This window comes from Gigantopelta aegis, chromosome 14 (genome assembly GCF_016097555.1).
Source record: "Gigantopelta aegis isolate Gae_Host chromosome 14, Gae_host_genome, whole genome shotgun sequence".
NCBI lineage: Eukaryota > Metazoa > Mollusca > Gastropoda > Neomphalida > Peltospiridae > Gigantopelta > Gigantopelta aegis.
Window position 1 is genome coordinate 12,256,437 of NC_054712.1, and position 12,948 is coordinate 12,269,384.

Here is a 12,948-nt window from a genome sequence, read left to right on the forward strand (position 1 = left end):
TGTTCTAGCTGATCTAATTACCTACCTGTATTTCACTAACTCTTGTTCTAGATGACTTAATTACCTACCTGTATCTCACTAACTCTTGTTCTAGATGAACTAATCACCTACCTGTATCTCACTAACGTGTTCTAGTAGATCTAATTACCTACCTGTATCTCACTAACTCTTGTTCTAGATGACCTAATTACCTACCTGTATCTCACTAACTCTTGTTCTAGATGACTTAATTACCTACCTGTATCTCACTAACTCTTGTTCTAGATGACCTAATTACCTACCTGTATCTCACTAACTCTTGTTCTGGTTGACCTAATCACCTACCTGTATCTCACTAACTTGTTCTAGTAGATTTAATTACCTACCTGTATCTCACTAACTCTTGTTCTAGATGACCTAATTACTTACCTGTATCTCACTAACTCTTGTTATGGTTGACCTAATCACCTACCTGTATGTCACTAACTCTATCTTTCTCAGACACGGACTCAATGAGAATTTTCTTTAATAACAACAGATGTTCTAGTTGACTTAATTACCTACCTGTATTTCACTAACTTGTTCTAGTAGATTTAATTACCTACCTGTATCTCACTAACTTGTTCTAGTAGACTTAATTACCTACCTGTATCTCACTAACTTGTTCTAGTAGATTTAATTACCTACCTGTATCTCACTAACTCTTGTTCTAGATGACCTAATTACTTACCTGTATCTCACTAACTCTTGTTATGGTTGACCTAATCACCTACCTGTATCTCACTAACTCTATCTTTCTCAGACGCGGACTCAATGAGAATTTTCTTTAATAACAACAGATGTTCTAGTTGACTTAATTACCTACCTGTATTTCACTAACTCTTGTTCTAGTTGACTTAATTACCTACCTGTATTTCACTAACTCTTGTTCTAGTTGACTTAATTACCTACCTGTATTTCACTAACTCTTGTTCTAGTTGACTTAATTACCTACCTGTATTTCACTAACTCTTGTTCTAGATGATCTAATTACCTACCTGTATCTCACTAACTCTTGTTCTAGATGACCGGATAGGCAGACTATGCTCACTATCTTCGAGGTGCTTATTGTCTCCCCACTGCAATATGGGGCTCAGGCTTTTAGCTGTGCCTCGCCCACTCAACTAGCCAAACTCGAGGCCACATATAACATAGCCCTCAGAATAATTGTGGGAGCCTGCCCAGGTACTCCCAATGATAGTATTAGGGTGGAATTAAACATACTTCCTTTGAGTGTGAGGAGAACCAAACTTTGCTTAAAATATTGGTTTAAGATCACAAGTGTTGTACCCACCCACCCAGTGTCATTAATGACACCCTGTAATTCAAAACCTAATAATACACTAAACCAGTCTGTGCTGGATTTTACTTGCAGAATGACCAATAACCTCGAACTGTTGAATCTGCAGCTCAGCACTAATCCTAATACTATGGGGCCACCCGGTAAAATAAAATATCCTATTATATCTTTAATGCTTAGGCAAGGAACACTCAAAACCGATTTTCCTCCCTTTAAACATATAATTTTTAAAGCTGCACTATACGATCTGTTTATAGATTACATATGTATCTACACGGATGGCTCCAAAGATCCTTTGTCGGGCAGGACTGGGATGGCAGTTTATGTCGCCAAGGACCTGAACAACAAACCATTTTCTTGCCGGGCTAGGTTGACCGACCGGGTTTCGGTATTTACATCCGAACTGGTGGCCATCCTCTCGGCACTTAAATGGATTCTCTCAACGACTAACAAACATAAACCGCCACTAAAAAATTTAATACTGTTTGACTCTTCGAGTTCATTACAAGCTATTAATACCTGAAAAATCAACAGTTCCTATTCAACTGGGCAAATTATTAATTTAGTTAATTTTATTATGAATAAAGGTTATATTATAAAAATGGAATGGATCCCAGCCCATGTGGGTATCTCTGGCAATGACATGGCAGACCAAAATGCTAAAAAAGCTTTAACACATGACAAAATTAATATTAATATTAAATTAAATTGTAATGAAATTATGTCCACAGCACATAACAAACCAATTACATTTTGGCAAGAAGAGTGGGACTGAAAAACAAGCCTGTGGCACTATTTAATTAAGCTTAAAGTTAATAGTGACAGTCCCACTTATTTAGATCCTCTGACTACTAAAATTATAACTAGACTCCGTTTGCGAGTCTCTATGGGCCTAAACGAGAGTAGGGCGAGAATTAATAAACTCAGCAAACCTAATTGTATCGTGTGCAATAGACTAGATAATGCCCGTCAATATCTCTTCTACTGCACACGTTTTAATAGTGAACGTTCCTTTCTTAAATACAATATCCCGTTTAATCCAATAATAATGTTTAACCCACCGAAACAATATAAACACAATATTAATAAATCTATAATTATGTGCAGGCCACAGGGGTTAGGATTAATTACCTACCTGTATCTCACTAACTCTTGTTCAAGTTGAACTAATTACCTACCTGTATTCACTAACTCTTATCTTTCTCCGTTGCAGACTCTATGTGAATTTTCTTTAATAATGACAAGTGTTCAAGTTGACCTAATTATCTACCTGTATCTCACTAACTCTATCTTTCTCCGACGCTGACTCTATGAGAATTTTCTCTGACAATGACAGATCTTCTGCATTCTTCGATAACTCTTCGGTCTGCTCGTCACTGATGTGGATAGTAGTGAACTTTGACCTGTGTTGACTATCATCAGCTTCTTCTAATAATGAAAAAGAAAGGAATATTCAGCTAATGACAGCCCTTAAATTTAAAACTAACATCATATGCTATACACCCTAAAGCTAGTAATTATTTGCATCAGGGTAATTTTTGTGGTTAAATTACAACTGCAAAAACAAACTCAAACCTACAATTATATCAAAGCACTAAATAACTGGGATCTTTTATATGCACCATCCCACAGACAGGATAGTACATACCACAGCCTTTGTTACACACATTGTGGAGCACTGGTTGGAGTGAGAAATAGCCAAATGGACCCAGTGATAGGGATCGATCCCAAATCGACCACGCATCAAGCGAGCACTTTACCACTGGGCTACATCTCACCCCTATAACAAAAAAACTAAAAACCAATCTAACCGTTAGGATCTGAATCGTCTTTGTGTTGTCGCAGATGGCGCTTGCAGTGGATGGCGGTGCGGAACGTCTCGGTACAGAAGGGACACTTGTAGGCATGGCTGTTGCTGTGGATGATCATGTGGCGCGTGAGGGAGCCGTTGGTCGTGAAGCATGCCTCACACAGGTGGCACTTGTAGTCCTTGGCTCCCACGTGGGTCCTCGAGTGGGCCTTCAGCACTCCCGATGACACAAACATACGACCACATTCATAGCACTTGAACGGCTTCTCTCCTAGCAGAGAAACAATAACATAAGTCTTATTGATCATTGACTATTGGATGTCAAAATTTTTGTAATTTTGAGATATAGTCTTAGAGAGGAAACCCGCTACATTTTTCTATTAGTAGCAAGGGATCTTTTATATGAACCATACCACAGGCAGGATAGCACATACTGTATATCGCTGTGTATTAGCCGACTTTTCAAGTCTCTAAATACCATCATGAGAAGAGGGTCGGCCAATACATGGAGTCAACAAAGATGTCTAAAAAAAATACAACAAAATATCAGCGTGTACAGAAATACAATATTACCGAAGACGCATTGGTTAATCTCAGCTTCAAAACCATACCGTTGTGTTATTTAATCAGTATTTTTAACAGCCTGTATTAAATCTCATACAAGTGTCCATTTTATTGTTTCAAACACTAAAAGTTATATTTTATTTGAGAAATAAAATGAAATTTATTTTATTTTTTATTGTGTTGACAATTTCCAGGTAAAAGCCACTAACAAGTAGCACCAGTATTTGGCGCCAAATGTGTCATGTGATCAGAACGGTCATTAAGTATTTTTTATAACCGCTGACTTACTTATCATCATTGTTGATTCTGAAATTCCTGATAAATTATTAGAAACTACGTTTTATCAGAGATATCACCACTTATAAAAAGAATGGAATAGGTTGTGTTCATCATTGCAATTATCTGTCATGGGTGTTAAATAATATTTGCACCGCCGTATAAAAGTGAAACTACATTTATCAGCTAGTGATGTCCATGCAATCGATTCAATCGAGAAATAAAAAGAACACAATGATGTTATCCCACAGTAGGGTATTTTTAATAAACCTTTATTCTTTTTCAGCTGTCGTAAAATAGTTTTTGTACATTGTACTTTGATTGGTTCACCAAAACAAATTCATGCGATTCCGTTACCCGAGGTCGACAATATCTCGATCAGATATATCTATATTTTTGCCCGTTTTAACTACATAAAAGTTGAGATGGCTCATACATCATACCAACCATTTTGTACCAGATATTGAGGGGAAAACTAAGGGGTCGGTTTATCCACAGAGTCGGCTAATGCACGGCGATATACGGTGTCATGGCCTTTGATATACCAGTCGAGGTGCACTGGCTGGAATGAGAAATAACCCAATGAGCCCACCAACAGGGATCAATCCTAGACTGACCTCACATCAAGGCGAGCACTTTACCACTGGGCTACGTCCCGCCCCTGCCTTGAATAGAGGCCAGATTTCAAAACATTGCAAAAAAATGCAACAAATTAGAAGCCTAGACTTCTTTTCAAGCATTTACCTGTATGAGAACGGATGTGCTGTTTGAGGTGACTGGACTTCTTGAATGACTTGGAACAGTAGCTACACCGGTATGACCGCCGCCCGTAGTCCACATCCTCCAAGTCATCGCTCACCAGCTGGTCCTCATCGTCAGGCAGTTCCACCTGGTCAGGCTCTCTGAAACAAAAGAAAGGAATGTGCAACATTTTGGTTTTCAAAATTTGGAACAGCGACAACTGAAAATTATTTCCAATTACTAGTTAACATTTTATGATTGTGTAGCAATCTTTGAAACTTAAATGATACTAAACAAAATATTTGCTGGTATTTTTATCCGCATGTGTTAAATGGAAATTATACACAATTTCATTTCAAATAATTTTTGTGCTATTATCCAATTAAGGTTCAAGCACGTTGTCTTGGGCACACATCTCAGCTATCTGGGCTGTCTGTCCAGGACAGTGGGTTAGTTGTTAGTGGTTAGTGAGACAGAAGAGGGTGTAGTGGTCTTACACCTACCCATTGAGTGGGTGGGAGCCGGTACCAGGCCTGCGAACCCAGTGCCTACCAGCCTTATGTCCGATGGCTTAAACATGACACCACCAAGGCCGGTTATACACAATAAGAATGTTCCCTGTATACATGCAGTTTACCTGGTTTGTAGGATATTCTGCATAGACGTGCTTGGCATTGAGGTGACTATGGAATTAGTAGACTGTTCAAACGCATCAGAGAGAGGTACTTCTTCCACATTGTTCTGTAGTGGCTGAGACTAGAAGTAAAAACAAAACAACACAGTCTGTAAATATGCTGGAATCTAGAATACAGTTAATTTCCTTTATATAAGGCTAAGTCTGCCATTTGTATATACAGTAAAACCCTGCTATTGCAACCATCGGCGGGACTTATTAAAATTGGTCTTAATAATAGGGTGGTCGTAATACCAAATTACCAACATTCAAAATGATGAATGTGTGATAAATACTGATTGTGAATTTTATGTCCCACACTTTTCCAGTTGTTATGAACAATTTGTCTAAACTGAGAAAAGTAATATGGAAATATTCCGGTCTTTAAAATACTGGGTTTTTTGGATGGGTGGTCTTAGAACTGGGGTGGTTGTAAGGTGGGGTTTCACTGTATATATATTTCATCTATCTTTTACCTTTCCAGGAATATATACAGGTATTCTTTGGTTCCTGGTTCTTTGTAGAGAAGCCCTAATGTTTCAGTATCATTATCCTGACTGTTAAATGTTAAATGTGTGCTATTCAAAACGTTTTTTTTTTTACTTCAGATTTTTCCTAAGGAACACAACTCACTTGCCTGAAGCCTCGCAGGTGAGTGATTTATCACTTGCCTGTTATGTTCAAACAAAGGACTGTAAAAATAATCAAGTGTACTTCAGGAAAATAGTCAACAGCAATGTATCTCATTTATAAATTTAGCTATTTTCACTAAGAATAAAATAAAGTATCTTTGAAAAATAATAATGAAACTTTAAAATAATTCTGCTACACTTCGAATTAAAATTTATATTTTGCTATTTTATAGAATGTTTGAAATTTTAATAAATTATGAAAATATGTCATTGTCCCAAATGAAATGGCGTGCAAAAAGATTAAAAATAGTATCTCACCAGTTTTGCACCAATTGATCATTTTCAACTCTTTTTTTATCATAAAAACAGTTAAAAGTTTGTTTTAACAACATCACTAGAGCATATTGATTAATTAATCATCGGCTACTGGATGTCAAACATTTGGTAATGCTGACACGTAGTCTTCACAGGAAATCCGCCACATTTTTTCTAATGCAGCAAGGGATCCTTTATATGCACTTTCCCACAAATAGGAAAGCACATATAGAGACACTGATTTCAGAATTTTACAAATTCCGTTTTTTTCCTTATCAGTATTAAACAAATTCCGTTTTCATTCCATTGACACAACTGGTAAAATGTCATTAAACATTTGGCATAACATACAAAGGTATTAGTATCGTAGCGTAGCACAGGCCGATGTCGGTGTCCATAATATCTAGATAGGAATTTTTTTTTAAATTAATACAATGCACTATTTAAAGGTAAATGATGTTTTGGAAAAAAATTGGGAATTCCGTTTCAGATACATATTTCTGCGATTCCATCCACGATCGCGCAAAATCAGTGCCTCTACACATACCATCTACCTTTGACCAGTCATGATGCACTGGTTGGAATGAGAAAAATACTAATGAGTTGAATGGATCCACTGAGAATGGTCAATATTGTGAAGCAAGAACTTCAAGAAAGCACTCAATCAACTGAGCTAAATCCTGCCCTCATAAAAACAGAGTTCAGACAAAAATTTCATCGCCATTTTATTTTTAATTTAATAGGTAAAAGTCGCTTGGTTAGCTTTTTTTTATTCCGAGTTAAAAGTCGGAAATACGAGCTTTGGAGTGTTTTGGGCGCTATTTTCAAAACCTCGAAAAAAGCTGTCGAAACGGTAATTACAAGCACACTTGAACACTGCCATAAGCTACACCATAACAGTTTTGTTTGATGTGTATCATTACCTGCAAATCAAACTGATTCTGATTGAGAGTGCCGAGCTGTCCACTAATCTGAGTATTGAGAGCGTTCGTTGCCTGGGTTCCGAGGGGCGTCGTCATCTGACCTCCCAAACTGGCCACGCCCAGACCTCCATTGAGAGTGGAGGTGACAGTCTGACCAAACTGATTAACATTGTTGATCTGGTTGAAGTTCTGCTGACCACCGATGAAACCCTGGCTGAAGCCTTGTTGACCAAACACCTGTGGCAATGATAATTACAAAAAATAAATCCAACAATCCATATTTAGAAGTTCAATAATTTTGTATAGTTGTGGCATTTCTAATAGTGACTACTAGATGTTTTATCATTAAAATGAGGGTAATTTAACTCAACAACTGCGAATCAAATGTTGTCAATATTTAAGATTTTTTTTTGGCGGGGAGGGGGCAAATAAAATCTGAATAGTAATTAATATTATAAAACATTAAGTTAAAAATGAAACTGTATACAAATTTAAAGAAACCTTTGCTCTGGAAGTAAAACAAAGTGTTTTGTGTAATGACCCCATTAGCTTTTGATAACCCCGATAGTCTTGAGAAGAAACGTGCTACACTTCATCATTAACAGCAATGGATTTTTTTATATGCTCTTTCCCACGTATCAAGAAGTAAATATTCTAAACACAAAGAACATAGATATTTAATTGGCTGTTACGATGTTATGCTTATGTCCAGGGATCTGTTGTTGGAGGAGTGAAGAAGGCATTTGGTAAGATGTCAAGTTAACTAGTCAATTAAACTCCAATTTGGGTACTAAAAGTTCTATTCAGGGCCATCATCTGTTTCATCAATCTCATTATAAAACATTTCATAATGAGTACCGGTGAGGTAAATGATACGCCATCCCAAGTTTTACTTGCATGCAAGGTTTGATGATCCTATATGAATTGATAAGATATGCTTCAGAAACAAAAAGTATACGGATGGATGGATGGACAATGCCATACCATAAAAGGGAAAGTGACCACAGTTTAAGTTATTTTTTAAAATAAATGTTTATGCACTCTCAGGACAAATCCCAACCTGTTGATTGAACGTCTGCTGCAGCTGCTGTTGCAAGGAGGAATTTCCATTCAGATCATCCTGAAGTCCAGCCTGACTCAACACCTGGTTCGTCTGCAGCTCCTGATGGCCAATGGTTGTCGTGGCAACCACATCCTGTTGCGTGATGGTGGTGGTGTGACCGATGTCCTGCTGCTGAAGGGTGGACAGGTCAGTGGGGGTCTGGGGCTGGGAGATCGTGCCCTCAATGGGCATCTGGTTGTCGGTCGATTCCTCGGCGGCCTGCTGAAGCTCAGGATCATCCGACTGTAGAGCTTGTAAGGCAAGTTCGTGTCTGTGGTGTGGATAATGAGAGAAAGGAAAGAAAAGTTTGCTTACTGACACCTCATAACATTATATTATAATATGGAGACTAAGTGGTTAACATATGTTTGCTCCGACACTTGGTCTAATGATAAACCTGCTACAACTAGAGACTAACTTTACAGATTAACGGCAATGGATCTTTTCTTATCGACAGGACTATACATAAATGCAATCAACAGATTGAACAGAACATTCTGTAGTCTTTGATGTATCAGTTGTGGACCACTGGTCAGAAAAAAGACCATCAACTGAGAGTGGACCAGTAAAGAAAGGAAGAAATAATCATAATCAAAAATAACAAGCATTCTGGGAGTACTGCTAAAGCAATACATGTCCCCTACCGGGACCAACAAATTTTTAGAATTTTCTAAATTCAAGTGCCTTAAGTCTGTGAAAAATTGGTAAATAGCCTTGAAAGTTAAACTTGATCTATAACAGTACATGATAAAGCTATGAACAAAAAAAATCAACGTCTTCAGGCATTGCAAATAAAAAGTCAGGATTTTTTTTTTCATATCTCCTACGTTTAAGGACCATAACTTTGTGGAAAAATTGGTAAATTGACACGAAAGTCAAACATGATCTGTAACAGAACACGATAAAGCTATATACACAAAATTTCACCTCACTACCTCAAGGCATTGTAAAAAAAAACTTCCGGAAAACTATATGTGTAATAGATGGACAGACAGGACAGAGATGAAAGCTATAGTCCCCTCCGTTTAACCCGGTAGGGGACTAATAAGGACAAGCATCTGTGTGTCTCCATATAATTCTTGCAGTGACAGATGTTTTGAAATTTTTTTGACTACTGGTATATTGGCCCACCCATTTAACAAGAAATGAAGAAGAAAACACACAAAAAAACTACTGACACACTCACCTGTGGGTCTTCATATGTTTCTTACAGTTGACCGATGTCTTGAACGTCTTCTGACAGTACGGACACATGAATGGCCGCACTTCACTGTGTGTGGACATGTGGCGCTTCAGACTGCCATTAGTCGTGAACATGTTGTCACAGATCAGACACTTGTACGACTTGACCCCCGTGTGAGTGCGCGAGTGAGCTTTCAGGACACCGCTCGACACAAACGATCGCATACACTGGTTACAGCGGAATGGCTTTTCACCTACCAAAACATAAACTCCAGTTTTAGTTAACAATTCTTTTTACAGCAGCAATAGCAGGGCAGGCACTAATTGTTGGTGCTCCTGGCAATTCAAATTTACGATCTAACAATTTAACATATGTTTTAATTAAAATACAATGCCCGACAATCAAAAACTTTAATATTGTATTGTAGGCTCTCTTTAAAACATGGCACATTGTTAACTAGGCCGGTTACTTAATGAAATGAGAAAACAGTAATTCTGACAATTATTTTTTAGAGAGGAAACCTGCAACTTGTTTCCATTAGTAGCAAGGACTCTTTTATATGCACCATCCCACAGACAGAATAGCACATGCCTTTGATATACCAGTTGTGGAGCACTGGCTGCTGGAAAGAGAAATAGCTCAATAGGTCCACCAACGGGGATCGATCCTTTATCACTGGGCTACATCCCGCCCACTACTGTATCTAATGAATACAGACCTAATTTTTCATTAATATTTTACAAAAATTAATTGAGATTCCCACAATTTTATACCATGAAATGCACAAAAATCTTCTCTTTTTTTTAGTTTTTTTCTTTTTTGTTTTACAAGGTTTAGCGTTAACTGATGCTGAATTTGATTCTACTACATAATTATTACTGGATATAATAACTAATAGCATCTAAAAAGAGATAAGTGGACATGACAATAGTAATGATGGGCCAAATTTACGGAGCCTGTTTTTTTTAAAGGCAGGTGTTTGAGCAATGCAAATGTACATAGCTACACACGTGAACGACAAATAGGCTTTTGTAAATTGGGCTCAATGAGATGGAGAATATTGGTACCTGTGTGAGATCGAACATGCTGTTTGAGATGACTGGACTTCTTGAATCCGCGTCGACAGAAAGTACACTTGTATGGTCTGTCCACGGTCCCCGCTTCCTCTAGGTATGTGCTCAACACCTGGTTGTTCCGCGGTGGCTGCTGAATCAGTCCTGTGAAGGAAGGAAATGTTTTATTTAACGAAGCACTCAACACATTTTATTTACAGTTATATGGCATCGGACATATGGTTACGGACCACACAGATATTGAGGGAGGAAACCTGCTGTTAAATAAAGTTACGTTAAATAAAACATTTTTTTGGTGGTTGGGACAGGGTAAATACAACAAACATGGGTCTACCTGAGCTAAATCACACCCCAATAGATGGAAAGTTAAAAAGTTTCTTTTGTTTAATGACACACTAGAGCACACTGTTTTACTAATCATCGGGTATTGGATGTCAAACACTTGCTCAATAGCTACAAATTCAGGACAATCCCTCTCGTAATATCACTAACCAGAAAGAAAGAAATGTTTTATTTAACGATGCACTTAACACATTTTATTTACAGTTATATGGTGTCGGATATATGGTTAATGACCATGCAGATATTGAGAGAGGAAACCCGCTGTAACCACTTCATGGGCTACTCTTTTCTAATAACAGTAAGAGATATTTTATATGCACCATCCACAGACAGGATAGCACATACCACAGCCTTTAATATACCAGTCATGGTGCACTGACTGGAATGAGAAATTGCCCAATGGACCCACCGATTGCAATCGATCCCAGACCGACCGCACATCAAGTGAATGTTACTAACCACTGAAGCTCATAATGCCACCAACCTGTGTCAGTAATGAGAATGGGTTCTTGTAGTGGGATGTCTGGCAGCGTGACGTCCGGACGTTTGTGACGGAACGGCCGACGTGGCCGTCGTTCGACCGTGCTGTCGCGGAAGTGAGACATCGTGTGAGCCTTCCTGTGCGCTGTCGTGCGAAACGTCTTGTTGCAGTGAGTACACTCAAACGGTTTCGCACCTACAAACACAACAACATACAGAATCAACATACACAATAAATAACATTACTATATAGAAAACTGTAATCTAGAGTAGTTTATAATTGTAAGAATGAACAACAGACGGCTGTAGCCCTTGAATATAATCGAGGGTTTTTCACCAAGGTCCCATGGTTGGTGGAATTGGGATAATTAGCAAAAACAAAAATCATTTTCTAACTGGGAAAACATGTCAGACTTTTGATTGATGTTGCATCATATTTTTGCACCTGTAATATTAATATTATTAATTAACAATTTGAACAAGACATTGGGAATTTTCACAGCTACTTGCTTTTAGGAAGGGACCTTTACTTGGCATCACACAATGCCTGTATAACCTGTAGCCACCAAAAATCACCAACTGTCACCTACTAATGAAACGTTAAAACGTTTATCACCACTGAAGCACATTGATTAATTAATCATCGGCTATTGGATGTCAAACATTTGGTAATTCTGACACGTAGTCATCAGAGGTAAACCCACTACATTTTTCCTGATGCAGCAAGGGATCTTTTATATGGACCATCCCACAGACAGGATAGCACATACCACGGCCTTTGATACACCAGTCGTGGTGCACTGCCTGGAATACACTATTAATGAATACACCGATTCTGAAATGAAGCTGCTCACCTGATGCAGCAAGGGATCTTTTATATGGACCATCCCACAGACAGGATAGCACATATCACAGCCTTGGTGTACTGCCTGGAATACACTACTAGTGAATACACAGATGCTTAGATGAAGCTGCTCACCTGTGTGCAACCTGACATGAACTTTGAGACTGCCCTGAGTAGAAAACAGCTTGTCACACTCATCACACTTGTAGTCCTTGATCCCGCTGTGAGCCTTAAGGTGAGCGGTGAGCGTGCTCTTCACGGTGAATGCGCGGAAACACTGCGTACACTTGTATGGCTTCTCGTGGGTGTGGATTCGGATGTGTCGCACGAGATCGCTGGGTTTCTTGAACTCCTTCGAGCAGTACGTGCACTGATGCCACCTCACCCCATTTATCTGGCAGAAATCATTAAAACACACACAGTAAGTGGAGGAAATTAATGTATGTTTATTGTAATTCAACACGTCTGTAATAGATATTTGATCAACATTTTCTTTAATGACACTACTTTAGGGATATTGTGACTATACACAAAGGATGGATAAACCTGCTACATCATTAACTAGTGGGTTTGGATGGGAACTAATTAAAACAATTTGAAACACTTCAATTCATCACCGAATAAATTGATAGAATTGTCCGTGCTTGTCACACGTAAAATTAAGGTGAGCTG

The 12,948-nt window shown here is 38.3% G+C and overlaps 1 protein-coding gene across 1 annotated transcript in view; it reads right to left on the minus strand.

Annotated features, from left to right (window-relative positions):
- The window catches only part of LOC121389412 (zinc finger protein 236-like), a 49,720-nt gene that overhangs the window by 22,435 nt on the left and 14,337 nt on the right, over positions 1-12,948 (minus strand). Inside the window, exons 10-19 of the mRNA XM_041521030.1 lie at positions 12,412-12,670; positions 11,437-11,628; positions 10,605-10,754; positions 9,541-9,790; positions 8,313-8,625; positions 7,253-7,489; positions 5,347-5,465; positions 4,713-4,870; positions 3,130-3,399; positions 2,589-2,746 (exon numbers count right to left, since the gene is read on the minus strand). Coding sequence (XP_041376964.1) covers positions 2,589-2,746; positions 3,130-3,399; positions 4,713-4,870; positions 5,347-5,465; positions 7,253-7,489; positions 8,313-8,625; positions 9,541-9,790; positions 10,605-10,754; positions 11,437-11,628; positions 12,412-12,670 — 2,106 coding nt within the window. The remainder of the gene's footprint in view (positions 1-2,588; positions 2,747-3,129; positions 3,400-4,712; positions 4,871-5,346; positions 5,466-7,252; positions 7,490-8,312; positions 8,626-9,540; positions 9,791-10,604; positions 10,755-11,436; positions 11,629-12,411; positions 12,671-12,948) is intronic.